The sequence below is a fragment of the Gastrolobium bilobum genome, unplaced genomic scaffold (assembly GCF_033153095.1).
Source record: "Gastrolobium bilobum isolate Gb01-03AN ecotype WA unplaced genomic scaffold, APGP_CSIRO_Gbil_v1 utg279814, whole genome shotgun sequence".
NCBI lineage: Eukaryota > Viridiplantae > Streptophyta > Magnoliopsida > Fabales > Fabaceae > Gastrolobium > Gastrolobium bilobum.
The window spans coordinates 3376-26518 of NW_026898107.1; the positions used below are offsets into that span (position 1 = coordinate 3376).

The following is a 23143-nucleotide window of genomic DNA, read 5'->3' on the forward strand; positions in this document are numbered from 1 at the left end:
TAATAATATAATGTCATGGAAATTTGTTAATTATTCATTTATAAATTAATAATGAAAATTTTAAACCAAAAAAAATCCCTAAAATAAGAAAGTAAAAATCGTCACTTTAATTATAAATCATTAAGCTGCATGTGAATGAATGATTGAAATCTTAATCATATAAAAAAAAAATAAGAACATCCATTTCCCAAAAAAGGCTTAAATATCAATAACTCAAACAAGAATTAATCCCTCTCGAAAAATAAAGAATAAGGCTAGCTAGACACAAACGCAGAAACCATACATGATTCAACCACTTTATGCCCGGGATATCTTCATATATATGTTACTAAAAGAAATTATAATTTATGTTTACCCAAAAATATATATATATATTATAATTCATAACATACCATTACTTAATTTGACATCACAATACGAAATATATCATACAAAATTTATCGTGATAATTTTTTTAAGATAAGGAAAATTCAAGACATAACATACAATCTACAAAACATGTAAAAATATAGATCAGCAATATAATAGATACATTTATGATTTTTATCACATACATAACATTTTTCACAATATATTACTGTAAATATATACGATAATTTTAAATTACAGTGTTATAAATTTTTTAAATATAAATATAATATATATCTCTAAATATTATAATTAAAATATGGAATAATTTAAATTTAATAAAAATAAATATTTGAATTATAGTTATGTATATAATTATAAATTACTAAAATATAAATTGTGAAAATATAAATTGGTTATAAATGAATGATTATATATATAATTATAACGCACGAGAATATATATTGCTGAAATGAATACTTTTTTTTTTCAAACTTAAAATAATAATAATAATTATTATTATTATTATTATTATTATTATTATTTATATCATTATTAGTATATCAGGGGATTTACTATGGGAATGTGCCAAAACTATTATATCGCCTCTTTTTTATGTATTACATATAAGTTTAAAACATCTCGCTTTATTAGATTCCACATTAATTACAAAATTGAATTAACTAAAAATATAAGTTGGGCTGGAGCAGTTTAAATGCATAAATTAGGCTATATGATTGGGCTCATAAATTCCTTTATAATCCACAAACTATATCTTTTTTTTTTTTTGTAAATAAAACTATATCTTTTTTATATATAACTATCGAATTTATCCAATCTATTTTTCTATCTTATCTTTCCATCCATCTATTTATCTATTCAACTACCGTTTGAATTGGTCAAACCCTTTATATTATATTTCTTGCGCTCAAAGTAAAAACATCATTGATAAATTCCTCCAAAAATTTATTCGACCTAACAAATTCTCAAGCAAAAAGAAATTGAAGAGAAGTGTTCTCCGTTCAATCCGCAGTGTGCACTACATTGAAGGGTGTATTGCATTTCAACACCTACAGGTAATTCTAAGCAAGAAGATTATCTCAAGCATAAGTGTGATATTTTACTACTCTGTGAATTATTAAGTAGATACTAGGTATTGCATGATATAATTATGCATAAACAAAACAAAATTTTACAATAAATATTACATAAAAATATTATGAGTCGTGGTCATGGAACCAAGCTTGGGATTGCTTTAGTGAAAGTAGATCCTATGAATTTGGAAAAGAAAATGATTCTATGGATTTGAAGAAAAAAATATAGAAAGTAAGAAATTGCGTTGACATTTAGAGTTATTTTCTTAAAAACGTAGTGAGGTTCAAATCACCAATCAAATGCGTGGTTTTCCTTTTGTTAACTTTTTTAAAAAAAATTTCTTTTTTGACAAAAGGAATATGAAACTTTAAATTTTTAATCTCCATAATCTAATTACACGAATTAAAAAGAAAAAGAAAAAGAGAAAGCAATAAATTCGGTTGACATTTTGATTTATTTTCTTCTTAAAAATGTAGTAAGGTTTGAATTCACCAATCAAATGCATAATTTTTCTTTGCTTAATGTAACCACTCATTTTTCTCCTCACATACCAAAAAAATAAATAAATAAAATATATATGTATAAATATAAAAAGTAAAATTAATTTATTAAATTTCCTTATTTTATCTAGTCTCTTAGTCTTTTTTTTATTAGTATTATTTCTATTTTATTTTTTAGTTGCAAAGCCAAAAAAATAAAAAAAGTAACAAAAAAAATAAAATAAAAAAATAGAAGTTACCAGATTCTTTAGTTGTAAGTTGTAACAATAACCCCCTTATGTGTGGGTTTGATCAACCGCCCTCCCTCACCGCCCTTGTCAATCAAGTTGGATGGATTGTTTTCAAATAATCCCACGTGAGCAGCTTTCAGAAAATAAGGGTTAGGATAAGAAAAAAACTGAAGGAGAGAAAAAAGAGTTTTTTTAATGGTGCTAGAGATTTCTAAAAAGAAAACCAGAAAATTTCTTTGAGAGAAGTGTCGAATTCGAAAAGGAAAGGATTCAGAAACAAAAGATTAGATTAGAAAGAATACTTTGACGGTAGTTAATATTTTCGATTCTCATTGGACGCGCCATAAAAGTTTCAAGGAGGAGCTAGCAAAGAGGTAAGATTTTAAACCCATGTGCTTATGCATTCAGTCTCTGGAGTTGGTTGTTTGGTACCATGCAATATTGCTCTATATATGGTTACATTTGAATTCCTTTTCCATTCTGACCAGTTCACTTGGAGATGCTTGTGATACTGTCTTTCATGCTCGACTGTTTTTTTACGCATTTAGTTTGAATTTTATTCTTAAAAGTTCATTTGGGCTGATTAGATTTTATTTATTTGTTTATTTTCATCTTTTGTTTCTTTCGCGTGGGTTTGATTTAGAATTTGAATAATTGTCCATAAATGCTGTTGAGATAATTAATATTTTATATAAGTTTGTCAATTTATTTTGATATTTCACTGTAATTATGATTGAGACCTAGAAAGAACAGACATGTAACAAACAAGAAAATAATATAGCACTGTCTGTGATTTTCGATGTTAATTGACTTTGTGGCCTTATTTATTCATCAAAAAGAAGCTCCAAAGTAAAAGTTAATTGTTTCAAAAGACAAAATACACGCTTGCGAGGTTAAAATTTTCAATGTCTAATTAAATATTCATTCCTTTTTCAGCTCTCTTTCTTTTCCCAGTTCTAGTTATCATGTAGGTATATGCATATGTCCTTATTGGCTTCAATTTTAACTGGAAATTTTTTGCTAATAACCTAACGTTCCTTTTGACAGGGCAATGACTCAAGTTTATGTTTCACACATTGTTTGGCCAGAGGAAAGATATCGGGAAAATGAATTATCAAATTTCACTAATGTGTATGTGAAAAATTTTCCAGAAACATACACGGATGAGTATCTGAAAAAGCTATTTGGCCCTTGTGGTACAATAACTAGTGCAACTATAATGAAGGATGTGAATGGGAAGTCAAGGTGTTTTGGTTTTGTAAATTTCCAAAGTCCAAATTCAGCAGCAGCTGCAGTTGAGATGTTAAATGGAACTACTGTCATGGATAACAAAGTTTTATTTGTGGGGAGAGCTCAAAGAAAAGCAGAAAGAGAGGCTGAGTTGAAAGCCAAAATTAGCGCATATGACAAATTACAAGGAACTAATTTGTACGTGAAATTTCTTGATGATGACGTAGATGATGAAAAGTTGAGAGAAGTATTTTCTGAGTTTGGAACTATAACATCCTGTAAGGTGATGCTGGATGCACATGGGCATAGCAAGGGATGTGGTTTTGTGGCATTTTCTACTCCGGAGGAAGCAAGTAAAGCCTTAAAAGAAATGAGTCACAAGTTTGTTGGACAAAAGCCTTTGTATGTTGCTATAGCCCAGCGAAAAGAAGAGAGGAAGGCTTATTTGCCGGGTCATTTTGCTGAAATGCGTGCAAAAAATCATGCCTGGAATGAAGCTTGGCGTCGCTCCAGAGAGTCCAATCAACTTATCAAGGTCTAGTGGGTCCAATTTTCTTATATTTCACAATTTTCCCCTAATTCTCTTCCTATCAACTCATGATATGATTTTTTTTTTTTTGAGATAGATAGCATGAATTGGCTTCAGAGAACAAATGTTATCCAAGAACCTGCAAAGCTCCCAAAATCCATTCATGATCGGGAGAAGCAAAATACGATGTTAAATATTATTGCACCTCACATACTTCTCGACAAGGTTAGCACATTATTATGGGAATAATCCTCATTTCTGCTTCTAATGATTTTATACATTGTTTCCTTTTTCATTTGTTCGTTATCTATTTGGTATTCAACATAAATACTCATACCAATATTTTACAATGATTCGGACAAAACCATTTCATAAAATATTGCAGCCTGAATAAAGTGCCCAACTTTATTTAACGGATGTGACTCCATTCATCAATTGTGAGAACCTATGATCATGTCCTCCATGAACGTATCCATATGATCATATACTCCACAATTTGATCCGGACCTTTATGTTTGTAAATAGTGCGCAAAATAAACAAATAAAACCTTATTTATAAAATTCAGAAAATTATTTTTATTGTTTCATCGTCTTACTCCAAGAGCACAATGAAACCAATAACTCTCACTTGCTTAATGCAAGTCTGAGATCCTCCTAAGACCCAAAGAAGTAACATGCCTCTCGAACACAAGTTCAGGCAAACTCTTAGTAACTGGGTCTGCAAGATCCACCTCTAATGCTATCTGAGTTTAGTGAAAAACTCATAGCTCGAGGTTGATTTTCTTGAGTCAATATCCACTTGAAATAACTGAATTTTTGAACTCAGCTTTTCAAGACTCCCACTAGAATATACCAGCATATAATCTCTCGTTCTCCAAAGATACTTGAGTACATGCTTAACAATAATCTAGTATTCCTCTAGGTTCAAAATGGTACTATCTCACTACTCCCACTGCGTGACAGATGTCTGGTTTAACGCCCAACATGATATGTGTGAGTCTACCTTTGCCAAAGCATAAGATATCTTGCTCATGCATTCTTCCTTCTTAGAAGTCTTTGGTCACTCCTTAGGAAGATGAATTCCACATCTGAGAATTATAATTCTTCTCTTAGAATTCTCATGTTGAATTTTGGCAAGAGTTTTGTCAATGTAAGTAGTCTGAGGTGATGCCAACAACTTATTCTTCCGGCCTCATAAGAGTTTTATACCAAGAATATAATTGGCTTCCCCAGTACTTCCATACCAAAACACTAACTTAGCCAACTCTTTATGCTTGATATTAATAAGGAACATATCATCTACATAAAGTACCAGAAAAGCTACTATCTTCCGTTGTATCCTTTACATACAAATACACATCATTCATCAAGGTTCTCTCAAAATCAAAATTTTGATAACCTGATCAAAATTGATGTTTCAAGACCTGGATGCTTGCTTAAGTCTATGAAATAGACTTTCACAACTTGCATACCGTGTGTTCCTACTCATTTGCTATAAACCCTTTTGGTTGTTGTATGTAGATATCCTGACATCCAACTCCCAAAATGTATTCTCATAATTGAGACTTATAGCAACTAAGAGAATCTGGATAGACTCAAGCATGGCGTCTGGCAAAAAATGCCTCCAAGCTAGCTTTGAAGGTTTTAACCTTTCTGTCCATCCTCTCTTTGCCTTTTATGTCCACATGCACCTTGTGGGTTTTACCCCTCTTGGTGTCTTGACTAGGACCGAACGGAGTTGAAATACAAGTATTTCATCTCATTGTTCATAGCCTGAGCAACACTTGATCAACAACATCTTCTAGTGCATTATCGTAACTAGTAGGATCAATATCACTCAACAAGAGACAACTTGAGAGTTAACAAGGTTCTCTCCCACTACGAATGTACTGCACTAGACCTTGTGTATTTATAGGTAAAACAAAAAGTGGGTCAAATGATGGATCTTCAATTTCTTGAGGATCCGCTTATCCTTGATATTGTTCCTTTACATGTGATACTAATATTTCTACTAGTTTCACTTATATATTATCATGTTGAATTTCCAATCATGGTTCTCTTGTTTGTTCACTTAGAGATATATTCCCCTCTTGAACAATCAAGGAAACAGTGGATGAAGCTTCTACAGATTCTGAAAATTCTTGATCTGAGATAAATCTCCTCAAGAATAACCTAACTTAAGAGCTTATAATTTCTTATCTAGTCCTCCTTTAAGAAAATCATGTGAGTTCTCACTTAGATTATCTTGTCCTTAAGACTAAAGAAGAAATCATCCCTAGTTCTCTTAGGGTAGCCAAAAGATATGCACTCTTCCATACAAGATTCCATCTTATTTGACTGTTGTTGTAGGACGTGTGCCGTAGCACCCTAAATCCGAATATGGTTTGATCTGGGCTTGCACCCTTTCCATAATTCTTTAGGTGTCTTTACAACAGACTTTGACGGAACCAAGTGAAGAAGGTACATTTCCTTCTCTTAGGCATCTCCCTTCAACAACATTGGCAAAGATGAATAACTGAACATGATCTTCACCAAGTCTAGAAATGTTTGATTTTTGCATACTGCAACTTCATTCAACTAACGCTTTCTTAGAGTTGACAGTTACGAAAACTATCCCCTCTTAAATCAGGTAAGACCTGAAATTACCAAACAGGTAGCCAAACACTTTAGTAGACCAAAGTGGTTTTTGATTTGAACACCTACATGCTTTTCTGCCTCAGACTAAACCTCTTGGAATTTCCAAAAGCTTTAGACTTATGGCGCACTTGGTTCATCTGTCCAAATCCAGAGTAAACATTCATATAATGAAGTACTCATCACCTCTTCTGGTCTGAACACTAATTGGTCCACATACATTAGTATGTACCAGTTCCAGTTGAATAGTTGCGCAAACCTTTTTGGCCCTTGTAGGATTGCTTGGCCACTTTACCTTCCAAATAGGACTAACATGTAGCTGTTAGTTAAAATATTATTGAACTTTCAGTCCCTCTTTTAACTAAAATATGTTTCCTATTTGAGATAATATGACTCAATCACAAAGGCCAAAGTTATGTTTCATTTGAAACTTTTATTTCTTTGGTGAAAGTTCTTGTTCATCATCCTTTCCATTCAACATAACAAATTTAAAAAGGGTATAGGACATAGGTAATAAAGACTATTTAAACAATGTACCAGAACAAAACAAGACGAAGATGAACTTCGAAATGTAACTGAGGAATCAATTGCATTGTCAAACCATGTTTTAATCAAAACAACTAACAATAATTGAATTCCTCTTGAAATCTGGAACAAACAAATAATCACCCAAAACCATAGTCTTATAAATAACTTGTCCTACTGCAAATGCAGACACAAGTTCCCATTTTCAAGCTTAAAATATCTATGTCTATTGCTGACAGGTATCCATGTTTGAAATACTACAAAGAGTAACAAACATAATCAGTGATTCCTGAATAAATAATTCATTCACTGATCAGGCCTAGATATGCCCATGTCTGGTTCTTTTCATCACCTCTGGGCAATTTTTCTTTCAGTATCCCTTCAGTCTGCACTTGAAGAACTTGCCTTGCGGCTTCTTCATAGCAACTGGTTTGACAACTGATAACCAAGTCATTTTGTTCTTGTTACCACCCTTGGGTTTCCCTTTGGATTTAACAAGACTCTTAGCAAAACCTGCACCGACTGCATTCTGTCTAGCAAAGCTGCTAGACGCAGCAAACATGTCATTAAGAGTCTGAAGCATTTCTACTCCACTCTTAATCATGTACACTTGCTTCTGCAAGTATTTGGAAAGACTGACTATAATATAGCAGCGAACTACCATATCTGCCATTTCCTAATCTGAGAAATGCATCTTAGTTTCCTTAGATGCATCCTCTGCAGGTTGCTATGGCCCTCGCATTGTCAGGACAAATTTTAGCTTCCATGTTTTAGAACAATATCAAAAAATTTGCTTTTCACTTATTCAGAGTTGGTACCATCTAGAGGTTTTCGACTCAAAATCATTTCTAAGATATTTTCTGAAAAACATATAAAACACACAATTACAAACAAATAATGCAATAAACAAACGAAGTGCGAGTAGATTCTCATAACTACTCTTGTTTATTGTTAACAATCCTTCAGTTTATCTTTACAAGGCTTACGATGGGCAAGTCACTTGTAAAAACCAAAATTGTTATTTGGGCCTTCAGTGCCATTGCTAGAGCCTCGATGGGAGGGTTAACAATTTTACCAAAGTTGAATGTAATTAACCATTGTTTAATTTCAAAATTATCCTTAGTGTCTAAGCATTACCGACGATGGGTCGTACAATACTTTACTAAAATTTTGAAATTATTAAGATTTAATCTAGTGAAATCTGATTATCCTTATCCGATGGGGCTTCAGCGATAACCATTTCACTAATAAACCCACAAATGGAGCCCGCATGTTTTAAAATTAATTAATTTTTAAAACCTTCACCCATTCAACATTTTTGTTTGAGAATTTTCATAAGCCCAGTCGAATTCATTGTTTAATTTCAAAATTATCTTTAATAACTTAGTATTATCGACGATGGGCCGTACAATACTTTATTAAAATTTTGAAATTATTAAGGCCCAATAAAATCCAATCATGCTTATCCGTTGGGGCCTCACATGATTATTTTATTGATAGGCCCACAATGCGTCTGGAGGTTAAATTAATTTCTTAATTTAAATCTCCTCCCATAAATATTTAAGTCCAATCTAATAAAATTCAATCATGCTTATTGGATGGGACTTCACATGATTATTTTATTAATGGTCCTATAATGCGCTTGAAGGTTAAATTAATCTCTTAATTTAAATCTCCTTCCATTCAACATAAGCAACATTTTCTAATTTCCAAGAATTATTTAATTGAGAGTATCCTTTGTTCGATTTCAAAAACTATATAAGTAAGAGCGCCGATAAACGTGCACTAAACTTAACATAATTTTGAAAGCATTAAGGTCCTGAAATCCGGTCACTTTACGTCAGCGTGTGCTCCAAACAATCATGATACATGAAGGTTGTATGCAGCGTGTGTTATTCCATGACCATTTCAGAAAACCCACAAATTACTCGCAAAATAAAAGAATTCTCGTAGGAAATTTTCTCTAATTATTTTTCTAGATTTAAATCAACCAAATAGCTGACTTAATTATTAATCTAGATTGCAACAATCATAATAATTATCATTTATGAGGATAATTTGAAATCAAAATAATTTCCATAACGATTATTTGTCTTGATGTTAATTATTCAAAATTAATTAATTCAATTATTAATCTAGATTTTTAATAAAAATCATAATAATTATTAATTAATTTCTTAGGATGATTTAAAATCAAAATAATACCATAATAACTATCATACTAGTCGCTGAAGACATAATAGCTATTATGCTCATGCAATCATACAAGTTATGCAACAGTATGGCACCACCTATTCTATATGGCATGTTATCGCAATAAAGCATGTTATCAATCATATAATTTATACCAATCAATAAAAGCATTAAATAATAAATCATAATTACTTTAATCCATGGCCTTCCTATTTTAAAGAAAATTAAATTAAATTAAATTAAATAATACAACTTTGGAATTCGACTTTCGCCTAGCCCATAGTATCTGTCTCAAGCCCCTTTAGGGTTTCATAGGCCCAAAAGCCCAAAGACCCAATCCTTTGGCGAGAAACCCTAGGACGCGAAAGAGGAAACCTAGCCGTCAGGTCTGCCGCGCCGTCACCCGAAGTCAAATCAGGCTGAAACTCCAGGGGAAGGACCACCACGTAGAGACGAGTGCACCGCCGCTGGAATCACCCAAAAAGGTGGCCGGACGCACCCTCACTCTCCCATTCTTTGCCGGAGAGTGGCGGCCACTCTCATCCTCTTGTGGAAGCGCGTGGTAAAGCGTGGAGTCTCCGATGGCGGTGATCCACCCACCGTTGCATTCGTCTTTCCGTCCTCTTTCCAACCATATACAGATCGCCCCATTCCGAGATTGTTAAGTCCTCGAAAAGTCTCCGACAGTGCTGACTGCACATTTTCCTCGCGATTTCTCGATCTTGAACTTTTACAAAATATTGAAAAAATACACAGAAATTCCGAAAATAAATAAAAACAGCAAGGAGGAAACCTAATCATATGGGATTAGCCTCCTTGTTACAGATCGAGAAATACACGAGAGACCCTAACCATGGATTAAAGCATTTTTACCGATTAAAATTTAAACTTTTATGAAAATGAATTATAAAATACACATGCTAGATTCATACCATAATCCTAGAACACTAGGTGCCACATTTCAAGAAGCAAAACTAATTACATGAATAGTGAAACTAGATTCACATACCAATGTACAGCCAAGGCTCTGATACCAATTGTAGGAAATCTTAGATTTATGCGGAAGCGGTTTAGGACCTAGTACATTGGTATGCTTACCGAATCATCCTTGTTTCACAATTACCTCTCGGTGCGCAGGTCTCGTGTAGAATCTTCCCTTGTAGGATTCCTCTTCACGAACAGCTCACCTCAGCGCCGCAGCACGAACAACCTCCTTGAAGCTGGACTGTGGCAGATCTTCCAGACTATCGCTCGAGGAGGATGAGATGGTTGTGTGGGCAACCGTTCAGATGATGAACGTATGAACGTCTGCCTCTTGGGGTTTGTTTCTGATGATCTGTTCACCTTGGAGGCACAAGAGGAGAAAACTATGAATATATACGCTTAGGTCTTAGACATAACTCAACCCTAAGCCTCATGGGCTCAAGTGTCACTGAAGCCCAATAGGACTTTAGTGACCAAAAGAGCATATATCCAACATTTATTGTTTGGTTGAACTGAGAATCTTAAGACTTTCGTGCTACCTTAATTAAAAGGTCATTTTTAGATTTTTGATTTCCGCATGTACGTTCTTCTATGCCTTCTTGATCACTATTTGTTGTGTACTCTTGTTTTATTTAAATTTCCCATGGTCTATATGCCTTATCGTAAATAGTATTATCTTTTGAAGACTGGATATTCAAGTTTAAATAAAACTTGTTATACAGAGTTTAACGTTTGCATATGCTTCGTGAATTGTTGTGGTGGGAAACACGAGAATTAACTCAAAGCAAAAAAAAAAAGAAAATGGTGGAATCTTTGATTTTTCCAGAGCAAGTTAAATGCTTGTGCAATATTCAACTTGTCTTATTTAATTCTATTTCGTGAAAACTGTTAGCAATTAACAGTTTCGATTTTTGTGCCATACCCATAACAAGAAGATATTATTCCATGATATTAGTTGCGTGGATGACTAGTAGCACGTTATTCTTTTAATGTGTTTCGTAAAACGTGGATTGGTATATTGCAACTGCTAGCAATTTTTTTTAAAAAAAGTGTTTCGTAAAACGTGGATTGGTCTATCGCAACTGCTAGTGCTAACAATATATTGCAACGTGGATTGGGTTTGATTTCTTTTTATATTCAAATATAACAAGAAATATATTTTGGCCATGTTACAATATTTTTGGAAAAGATATTTGGGTGTTTTAATTTATTTGTCCTATAAGTTTTTTAAAAGTCACAAAAGATGTTTGAGAGTTATAAAATTGATACACTGTTTTCGTTTCTAGCAATTGCATTATATGAGAAAGATATATTTAAATATATTTTTTACTGTTGTTTATCAAGTTGTTTCTTGAACCGTTTCATAAAATGTATCGTGTCATTATTGTTCCGCATTTTGTTTTATCAATTCCGATTTTTGCCGTTACACTTTTTTGTTGATTGATTCAATTTAGTAGATATACTTCTTGAATCGCATCGTCATATTTGTTTGAAAAAGATATATCTTAGTGTTGTCTAATAAATCTATTCAAGTTCCGATTTATATTATTCAAGTAAGAATATGTGGGCACGATTTTTGAAATATTAGTCAGTTCTGATTTATATAATAACAACTATTCAAGTAAGATATATCTAAATATTTTACTGTTTCCTTGTTATATTGTGGGCAAGATTTTCGATTTTCAAGGCACCATTAAATATTTTACATGTTATCAATTATAAACAACAGAAATATTATATCACGATAGAAAATAAAAAAATATATCTAGGAATTTTTTTTACCGTTTGTGATAAATCATTAACAAAACTTGATATCTAGTCTCTTAGTTTTTTTTTTATTAGTATTATTTCTATTTTATTTTTTAGTTGCAAAGCCAAAAAAAAAAAAAAGTAACAAAAAAAAAATAAATATAGAAGTTACCAGATTCTTTAGTTGTAAGTTGTAACAATAACCCCCTTATGTGTGGGTTTGATCAACCGCCCTCCCTCACCGCCCTTGTCAATAAAGTTGGATGGATTGTTTTTAAATAATCCCACGTGAGCAGCTTTCAGAAAATAAAGGGTTTAGGAAAAGAAAAAAACTGAAGGAGAGAAAAGAGAGTTTTTTTAATGGTGCTAGAGATTTCTAAAAAGAAAACCAGAAAATTTCTTTGAGAGAAGTGTCGAACTCGAAAAGGAAAGGATTCAGAAACAAAAGATTAGATTAGAAAGAAAACTTTGACGGTAGTTAATATTTTCGATTCTCATTGGACGCGCCATAAAAGTTTCAAGGAGGAGCTAGCAAAGAGGTAAGATTTTAAACCCATGTGCTTATGCATTCAGTCTCTGGGGTTGGTTGTTTGGTACCATGCAATGCAATATTGCTCTATATAAGGTTACATTTGCAGTCCTTTTCCATTCTGACCAGTTCACTTGGAGATGTCTGTGATACTGTCTTTCATGCTCGACTGTTTTTTTACGCATTTAGTTTGAATTTTATTCTTAAAAGTTCATTTGGGCTGATTAGATTTTATTTATTTGTTTATTTTCATCTTTTGTTTCTTTTCTTTTTTTTTGGAGTTACCCAACCCTAATTATCTCTTTGAGACGAGTTGGCTCCGGTATCCCCAAGAGCCACTACAACAGAAACGGTTTTTAATGGCGGTTCTTTTAGCATTTGGCGGCAGTTTAAACGGCCACAAAACTTTTTGCAGGCGGTTCTAAAAACCAACGTAGAAATTGGGGACGCTATTCTTTTTGCGTTATTTAAGGTCGATTTTGAAAACCGACGGAATAACCGCCGTAGTATCTTTTTTTAGGTTTAAAAAATAAAACGGCTGTTTTAAACAGCCGTTATGATTTTAGGAATAAAAAATAATATTAGCAGAATCTTCATAACCGGATATATTTTTATAAATAAAAAGGAATTCGTTTTTTAAAATGATTTGGTCAAAAGTAAAGAAGTAAATCTAATATTAATCTCATGAAATTTAAATTTAAAATAAATTAAAAATAATGTGTAATTTCAATCCATTAATTTTTTATTATTTAGCATCATCATCCCCTAAAATGGTATTAAAATAAAAATCCTTTGCTCAAATTGAAAAACAAAACTATATACATGTGTGAAATGAGCATGCACACAGAGGAATTCTTAAACGTGCATAAAAAATTTCTTTATAACAATATTTTTCATGCGATTTCCTCGAAACCTATTTTACCAATCAATTTTAACTTGAAATCTAGTCAACAAGAAGCTTCTTGAACTCTATATAAAAAAAATAATTACTAAACCTATATAAAAAATCACTTCCTCTAATCGCATAACCTTTCCAGGGGACAAATTAAGAAGCTCTTCAATTTCCCGCGACAACAAAAAAATGCAATCAGTTACCTAAAATACAATTTGTGAAAATGCATGTGGAATAAAAAAATAAAGTAAAAAACACAAATAGCAAGTTGATTTGTTAAACCATGTTTAGTGGCATGGCAACAAAATGTGAGAACAAGGTACATATATGGTATAACAAAAAAAAAAAAAAATTGGCTTAGAATAGATATGTAGGTAGTAGAATACCTCTTCATTGAGCACAAGGCTCTGCACCTTCGTATTATTAGGCCCTTCACTTGATTCCTCATCCAATTCATCATCTCTATATTGTCCAAGTAACTGCAGGGGATTCTGTGGTTGTATACCTGAAGACAAAATGCCAGCATGTCAGAAACTATGAAAATGATGGATTATTAATTATTTAATAGCAATAATATTTGAAAAGAATGCCAGAAAGATTCAAAAACTATAAAAGCGAGTGCTACAATCGAAAAGAAAGACAAAAAAGAAACTTAAGGATGCAAATAGATTCACAAGCATTTTAGCTTGTATCATGAGTCACCTGTTACAGATGGGAAAATGTCAGTAAGCCACTAAGCATATAAAGCCAGAAACATAAGAACTGCTAAAACTTTCTACTGTCTGAACCGCTATCAAATTTCTTATCGAAGGGGCATTTTCCGATTAATAAGGTTATTCGGCCATTGTAGAAAACCTCATGTGACAAAGAAAATATGGATTGGGGATTTGTGGTGAGAGTGAAAGAGTGGCGAATGTGGCCTAACCAAGAATTTTCAAAGTTAGAAGACACACATTATAGAGTAGGCCCAGACTTAATTTTTAGATTTAGGAGATTTAGATAAACCACTCGTAAAAAGAGCCACAAATCCCTTATATCAGATTTAAGGGCTTTTATGTTTAACCGACATAAATTAATCACCATTAAATCCCTCTTTTGTCGTAGTGTTATAACTCTTAAATAAAATCATAAGAAGTTAATAATATTTACATACATCATAAAGTTAAAAAAGGACAACTAAAATAAGTATACTTTAGCTCTAGTATACTTCTCCAAATAAAGAAAGAACTCAACAACCCAACCATTCTCTCCTCATGGAAACCAGACGCTGATTGCTGCCACTCTAGTAGTTGGTACGGTGTGAATTGCTTTCCCCATAATAAACGTGTTGGCTCTCTAACTATCTCATTCGACAATGAACTTAACTCTCAAATTCCACCCTCCATTTAGTAACCTACCTTTATTGGATGACCTATATTTCAACAAATTACCAAACCTCACAGGCCCAATCCCTGAGTCCATATCCAAAATCACAAATCTCAAATACCTCACAATAAGCTCAACCAGCATATCAGAAGTCAGAAATTTTTGTTTGCGCTATAAATTTTACCTAGTTAGGTTCTAATTTTAGAGAGATTGTACTTTGAAACTATTTGTTGCTTACTTGGAAATGAGAAGATTAATGCACGAGACTCCCTGAAAGATATCAGAATTTCGACCACACATTACCATGATTTCCTGATAGATCTATATTTACTACCAAAATAAAACTCTCAAACTAAATAATTAACACATTATTTGGGTCCTACACAAAAGATACCCAATACATTCATGAAAAATCCACAATAAAATTTTCATGGATAATTTTACATTTAATTTTTAAATAAGTTAGACAATAGTAAGAGAATAAAAAAAAGAGTTTATACCTCACCAGTGAATTGCACAGTTGTAAATTTATTGTCAATCCCAGATGTACCTTCAAAAACCTGGTCATTCATACTAGAAGGTAAATAAACTTTAACCTACTCTTTGTGATAGCAGCAGCAGATGATAAAACTAAACAGACAAAACCATTTGCTATTGAAGTCAAAACAACTACATAAACAAAGTAGACATCAATGAAGGCTTTTTCTTACCAACTCATAAAGATTGAGAAACAATAGGAGAATCTTATAATATTTTGGTTATAGGTAAAATATAAAATAAAACAAAGACATCATGATCTCAAAGATAAGAGAGAATTGTCTCCTCATGATATATATGTAACTACAGATGATTACTGATGCACTGGGAAGTTAGGCAGTAGGAACGCACCTGAACAACAGCTTTTTCACCATCAACTTCTAGAACTTGTCCAGGCCGAGTAGTTCCATCCCCTAAGCGAATATTAACAATCTCTTGATATTTGGGTCCCTGATGCAGTTGATCAGTATAAAATTCAGTCACACCATACAGAAAGAGGGACATCCTCATGGAAGAAAAGTTCAAAACTTTGGAATATGTTATAAGCATACCAGAGAGAGTAGTAACATGGTCATTACTCATTACCTTAACTTTATCAAGAATAACCAATGGTCCAGCAACCCCAGACACAGTTCTATATTCTGCAGCATTAACAGACAATTCAACAAGTTATCAATTTTAAAAAATGATCAATCCAATACCCTTTCAAAAATGTCTCTCTTAGTTTCTTTTATTTTCATATATAGTGTGGAAATTAATATAATAGGTAAGATTTTAAGCCACAATCGGATGCCTACAGTGGGAGTAATTGGGGGAAATACGAGTGTGACCAATAACTAGTTGCTAATCACAATTATATTCCCCATATAAGATGCAAAAACCCTTATATTACATTTCCCGTTAATTGAAGTGCAGCATAGATTTCAAGATGGGAAAAGGGAGCAAAAATTATGCAACAGTACATCCGATTCCGTATTACCCAGTATGATGCTATAGTTTAATCATCAGCAAAATATCTCTCCTCTGCATCAATATTGGCCTCCCTCTGCCAATGATCGTCAAGAGAATCATCATTATCTATTTTAGAGTAATCTAGATGTTCGTGATCTTCCCCTAATAGAAACTTCTGCTGCATAATGTAAGTGAATTGATTCATCCGGTACTCAGAGCTCTTCTGCAGATAAAGTTGATTCCCGACTCTCTCTGGCTAGATCATCAGATAGGGCATCATCATCAACTACATCAGGCTGATTCAAGTGCCTCTGCCAATAGCAAAAAAAACAATCATTGAAGCCCACAAAAAATACGGCAAACATTATAGCACTAAAATATCTCCAAGTCCCAAAAGATGAGGAGGAGCGGATCCAAAAACAACTGACTTAGTTTCGGTGGTCGTCAAACTGTTTAAAACAGACAATTCATGTCAAAGAGATTATAATTAAAAAATCAGAATTTAATCCAAAATATAACCATCAACGAAAAATCACATTGCTTCTCTCGAGTTCTGAAGACAATATAGTGTTTATTGCTGGAACACCATAATCATTGGGAACATATGCCAGTAGTGACCATGTTAGCAATTACAGAAGAAATTACTAGGAAAAAGATTTTACATATTAACATACAATCTTATCATTTCATATAGTGATTGGTCCATGTACGGTACAAGAGTATATAATACACAAGTAAGTGGGTCAAATCAAATGTAGAAGAAAGTTCATAAAGTCAATTCCAAACGGACTAGCCTATCCTGTCATATCGCATCATGGTAGATATAGAGTTTTAGTGGACGATAAGTATCCCCAACAGAGCTTTCATGTTAGAAAGTCAAGAGAGAAATAAAAAAAATTAAAAAATGAGAGAGAACGATATAACTACAGTAATGAAGGATAGAAAACAAAAAAAATAAAATATAATAAAAATAAATCAATTCTAATAGATTTGGGTTTGGCAAAAAAAAAAGGTGTATTCTCAATGCTCCAATACCTATCCTACAAAAATATTCGTTTCTGAAGATGAGACAGAGAGAATATGTATCTCTTGTTCTACTTGTGACAGAGGAACATTCCATTGAGAGGCAAAACAAAGTATATCTGCACTCCACAAAAATCACATTAGTTTCAGCAATAACGATTGCCATAGAGTTATCAATTCCAGTAGCAACAGACAAAATCAACACAACAAATAAATAAGTACGAAGTAATACCGAAACAAATGCAGAATACAAAACGTGAGAGTACCAATCAAGGAAGCCTGGCACACAGCATACAAACATTCACGAAATAAATAATTTGAAATTAAAAAGGATTTGTGAAAGTGGAAGAACATTTACCTTGAAATGCAAAAAAATTGATTCCACAAGAGGGCGATAAGAACCTTGAAAAAATTGGGGAGAAACATAGGAATTAGAGTCAAATTAGGGAATAAAGTTGTTTCGAGAGTAACGCCTAAAGAGAAGAAAGTGCAAACCCTTGGGGTGAGGTCAATAACTGTAAAAGAGAAAACCCTAAGACAGAAAGAAGAAGAAGATGATTTGAATTTTTTAATCATATTTTCCCCTAATATTCGTTTAATAGACGAATAAGGTTGAATACGAGAAGAGGAAGAAAGGAAAAATAGTAAATGCTTCACGGAAGCAAGTTCGACTAAACTCTAACTCAGGGAAAAATGGGAGATGAAAGCGTCCCGTGTGATGGTGTGAATAAAATCTCTAGGATCAGGGGCGGTTTTTTGGCCCGCCTAAAATACACCGCCTCTGTGTTCCGTTTTTATTTTAGCGAGATTCGACTCTTTGAGTCGGCTATGGGACTAATCCGGAGTGCGGGAAAACAGTGATGACTAAAGGTTCAGCATGCATTCCACGGGAATCGAACACATATCCAACCCCATTAACTCAGCGCCAAGTTACCAACTGAGCTGAATCTAACACATCTTTTGTTTCTTTCACGTGGGTTTGATTTAGAATTTGAATAGTTGTCCATAAATGCTGTTGAGATAATTAATATTTTATATAAATTTGTCAATTTGTTTTGATAATATAGAAAGAACAGACATGTAACAAAAAAGAAAATAATATAGCATTGTCTGTGATTTTCAATGTTAATTGACTTCGTGGCCCTATTCTTTCATCAAAAAGAAGCTCCAAAGTAAAAGTTAATTGTTTCAAAAGACAAAATACACGCATTCGAGGTTAAATTTTTCAATGTCTTATTAAATATTCATTCTTTTTTCAGCTCTCTTTCTTTTCCCAGTTCTAGTTATCATGTAGGTATATGCATATGTCCTTGCATATGTCCTTACTGGCTTCAATATTAACTAGAAATTTTTTACTAATAACCTAACGTTCCTTTTGACAGGGCAATGACTCAAGTTTATGTTTCACACATTTTTTGGCCAGAGGAAAGATATCGGAAAAATGAATTATCAAATTTCACTAATGTGTATGTGAAAAATTTTCCGGAAACATATACGGATGAGTATCTGAAAAAGTTATTTGGCCCTTGTGGTACAATAACTAGTGCAACTATAATGAAGGATGTGAATGGGAAGTCAAGGTGTTTTGGTTTTGTAAATTTCCAAAGTCCAAATTCAGCAGCAGCTGCAGTTGAGATGTTAAATGGAACTACTGTCATGGATAACAAGGTTTTATTTGTGGGGAGAGCTCAAAGAAAAGCAGAAAGAGAGGCTGAGTTGAAAGCCAAAATTAGCGCATATGAAAAATTACAAGGAACTAATTTGTACGTGAAATTTCTTGATGATGACGTAGATGATGAAAAGTTGAGAGAAGTATTTTCTGAGTTTGGAACTATAACATCCTGTAAGGTGATGCTGGATGCACATGGGCATAGCAAGGGATGTGGTTTTGTGGCATTTTCTACTCTGGAGGAAGCAAGTAAAGCCTTAAAAGAAATGAGTCACAAGTTTATTGGACAAAAGCCTTTGTATGTTGCTATTGCCCAGCGAAAAGAAGAGAGGAAGGCTTATTTGCCGGGTCATTTTGCTGAAATGCGTGCAAAAAATCTTGCCTGGAAGGAAGCTTGGTGTCGCTCTAGAGAGTCCAATCAACTTATCAAGGTCTAGTGGTCCAATTTTCTTATTTTTCAAAATTTTCCCCTAATTCTCTTCTGATTAACTCATGATATGATTTTTTTTCTATTGAGATAGATAACATGAGTTGGCTTCAGAGAATAAATGTTATCCAAGAACCTGCAAAGCTCCCAAAATTCATTCATGATCAGGAGAAGCAAAATATGATGTTAAATATTATTGCACCTCACATACTTCTCGACAAGGTTAGCACATTATTATGGGAATAATCCTCTTTTCAGCTTCTAATGATTTTGTACATTGAAGTTTCCTTTTTCATTTGTTCGTTATCTCTTTGGTATTCAACATAAATACTCATTTTTTCCTGCAAGATTTAATGTCAAAATTATTTGATTTGTTGTTGCTTGGCACAGTGAAAATGTTGAAGGAGAAATTGACACTGTTAACTAGCCACATCAATCCTTATTTTTCTGTGACGGGTAAGTCTTTTAAATGCATTAAAAATATTTCCTCTCATTTTGATATATTTCTATAATACTCTAAAACATTTTTTTATTATGAAACCATAACTACATTTTCTCTAATGTATAACTTAAGAACGTATTTGGAACACACAATAATTTTCTTTTCCTATAAATGACAGGTGGAGAAGATGAGAGTTAATGTGCTTAAGATAATCGACCACTCACTACCTATATTGGCTTACCTCCGTAAAGCATACGTTTCTCCTATCAGTTGTGATGCATTTCATGTAGGTTGTATCCCTGGTACTCTTTTTCCTTTCTGAGGTTTTCCCTAATGGGTTTTTACTCGGAAAAGGTTTTAATGAGGCCAGGTGGGGGCGGGGTTTTCAATGTAGCTTTAGCCCTTTAGATTTTTCTTATGGCTTTATGCCTTTTTTCATATTGTAGTAACTCTTTTATTTGAATAGAATAAAAGCGAGGTGATTGTGTAAGACTTTGCTCAGACGTGATTGTGTATGACTATTCAGTACTTTAACACTTTGCTAACTTTACTGACACTTGGGATAGCCAGTGATGCTTTGTTGGGATTTCCATACAGATTAGATCTATCAAATTCATAATGTCAATAGCAGATCAACGATACATTAAATGAAACATACATGACACATTACGACTAAGAAAATAAAATGCCTTAGTTGTATCCAATCACATAGGTGGATCTAAGCCACAAGAAAGCAATCCTTATGCCAAATTCATTGAACAACAAGTGAAAATTAGGACAAGAACCGCATATAGTGATGCAACCAATAATTTATAATATGCCTGAACTAACATAGTTCTACAAAATCAAAACGGAATAAGCAAATATGAAGAAGAAGAAAAACAAGTGAAACGAAAATGATTCTATGAACTTGAAAAACAATTGAATCCTGGAGAATACCGCGTACCAAACGCCCCCTGGTGAAAATAGATCCTATGAATTTGGAAAAGAAAATGATTCTATGAATTTGAAAAAAAAATAGAAAGTAAGAAATTGCGTTGACATTTAGAGTTATTTTCTTAAAAATGTAGTGAGGTTCAAATCACCAATCAAATGCGTGGTTTTCCTTTTGTTAACTTTTTAAAATGTTTTTTCTTTTTCACAAAAAGAATATGAAACTTTAAATTTTTAATCTCCAGTAATCTAATTACACGAATTAAAAAAAAAGCAATAAATTCGGTTGACATTTTGAGTAATTTTCTTAAAAATGTAGTAAGGTTTCAATTCACCAATCAAATGCATAATTTTTCTTTGGTTAACTTTGTAAAATATTTTTTTCTTTCTTAAAAGTTTAAATTTGAAATCTACTATAAATATGTAATATTAAAATTCTTCGCTACAAGTTCAATCCCAATTACCTTTTAAAAATGCTTTTAGTAAAAGCCATTTCTTTCTATTCAAGAAAAAAAAATTATTTTTTTTTGGGATTACTTTCAATCCGGATAAAATCTTTATCCTAAGTTGAAGGCTTTTAACTGAATTTTAATTTACTATCCCTTTGCGAGTTTGCTTGGAAATTATTATATATATTCTTCCGTTAAAATAGAATCTAATAATGGGTACTAAAATAATTACGTAAAAATTATTAAAGTGATTTTAACATATCTTGTGATAATTATTCATAGACTAGTTTGTTGGATTGGACAGTGTAGTCACCAAATTTTGTCCAGAAAAATTTAAATTTTAACAAAATAAAAAATCACTGATGTAGCTTCTGCAACGGAGGTTGGTTACTGTTACAAGAAATCATGTTGCGTGTGGGAGTGGATAATAAGCAGAGAACTAAAATGGAAAGCTGAAGAGATGTTCATATGGTTTGAAGGTGGTACCTATTATCCACCATACAACATCCGAAAATCTCTTCTTTTTCGTTGCCTTATAAAAAACACAAGCGCAGAACACATGGGGAACCTTTTTCTGGAGCTTCTGGTTACACAAAAAAATAAAAAATACAAAGGAGAGAAAATAAGAGAGAAACCCATCCATCTTCAAACACAAATTCAAAAAAAAACCAATACAGTAATAAATATCTGTGTGCCATTTATTTGAACCATTAACCATCGCAACACCATTATCATACCATGAAGCTCGTCGGGCTCGTGTAGTAACTGTCGTTGGACCACCGCCGCTAGACCATCGGAGCACCACCGCCGTACCACGGCGAGCTCCACCCGCGCGCCTCCACGCACACCACCTTGCGCCACCGCCCAAGCCAGGATCACCCATCACCTTGTTACCGCCCCCGTGTGGATTTCCTTTGATATTATTTGGAGAGATCTCTCATAAAGAAATAGTGTTTCACTAATTTAATCTGAGGAAGGAATTAGCTCATTTGTGACAACTCGTTAATTTCATTATTTTTATAATCATTTTGACTGTGAAAGTGATTTTAAATCATTTAATAATAATAACAAAAAAATTTATTTTAGAAAATAAAAAAATAAAAAAATTTAGTCTTCTATTAATTGAAACGGGGTTAGATGAGCCGTGACGGCTCGTTAACCCAACATTATTTTGTTTTGAATCATTTTAGCCGAGACAGCCTAGTGATTCAAAAATTATTTTTAAACTTAATGTAAAAATTACAATAATAGAAAATAATAACTTCAAATATATTTATTTTTTTAAAAAGAGGAATTAGTTGAGTTGAAACAGCTTGTTAATCCCGTAATCTTTTGAATCATTTTAACCGTCACGGTTTGGTGATTCAAAATTTACTATAAAATTTACAATAATAAAATACAAAAATATTTAAATAGATATAGATCATCGAATCCAAAAGTTTCCAATGAGATTCTCTAAAATTATTATTTTTTAAAATTATAATCAATCAACACACAAATATTTTCTACAGAACGACGTGATTTTTAGTTCCCTATTTTACCGAGGGATACGTCGGAGTGGGACACTTCCCGTCAAGCACAAAAATAAATTTACAAAAATTAGTTTTCTTTTCTTTAATCAATTTTATTTAATTCTTTAGGGTGAAATAAAGTATTAAAATCTTATCAATAATTTGCACAATTAATATAAGGTAACCGTTTTTTTTAAACGGACAGTGAAGGGTGCTAACACATTTCCTACTCGTAATCGACTCCCGAATCCATTTTCTATTTCGAAGACCAGATTTCAAACAAAAAGGGTTTTTCCAATGTTTTCCCAAATAAACATCGGTGGCGACTCCATTGTTTTTTAAACTTTCAATATCTTTCGCTGTCACGTCGCGATACAGTTGCGACAGATAGGATAAGG

The 23143-nt window shown here is 32.8% G+C and overlaps 1 protein-coding gene and 1 long non-coding RNA gene across 4 annotated transcripts; one reads left to right on the forward strand and one right to left on the reverse strand.

Moving 5' to 3' along the window:
* Window positions 1-13511: 13511 nt before the first annotated feature.
* Window positions 13512-18067, reverse strand: LOC133312928 (uncharacterized). 3 transcript variants are annotated; one of them, XR_009751751.1, is made up of 8 exons: window positions 17673-18067; window positions 17327-17433; window positions 16320-16602; window positions 15926-15981; window positions 15692-15790; window positions 15304-15363; window positions 13825-13943; window positions 13512-13641 (listed from the first exon to the last, which is right to left on the reverse strand). It is a non-coding gene; the product is annotated as an uncharacterized LOC133312928 (long non-coding RNA). The 3 variants fall into 3 exon arrangements; XR_009751750.1 differs by adding an exon at window positions 17547-17593 and having other exon boundaries at window positions 13523-13943; XR_009751749.1 differs by having other exon boundaries at window positions 13524-13943.
* Window positions 18068-18700: 633 nt separating this feature from the next.
* On the forward strand, window positions 18701-20174 carry LOC133312930 (polyadenylate-binding protein 5-like). The gene is made up of 3 exons (XM_061514208.1): window positions 18701-19414; window positions 19501-19632; window positions 20031-20174. Exons 1-3 carry the CDS (start codon window positions 18701-18703, stop codon window positions 20172-20174), a joined length of 990 nt encoding a protein of 329 aa, XP_061370192.1.
* Window positions 20175-23143: the final 2969 nt, after the last annotated feature.

Coding starts and splice junctions, on each gene's coding strand:
- LOC133312930 (XM_061514208.1), top strand. CDS start 18,701: ATGACTCAAGTTTATGTTTCACACATTTTTTGGCCAGAGGAAAGATAT. Junction 19,415..19,500: donor AGTCCAATCAACTTATCAAG/GTCTAGTGGTCC, acceptor TTTTCTATTGAG/ATAGATAACATGAGTTGGCT. Junction 19,633..20,030: donor CTCACATACTTCTCGACAAG/GTTAGCACATTA, acceptor TATAAATGACAG/GTGGAGAAGATGAGAGTTAA.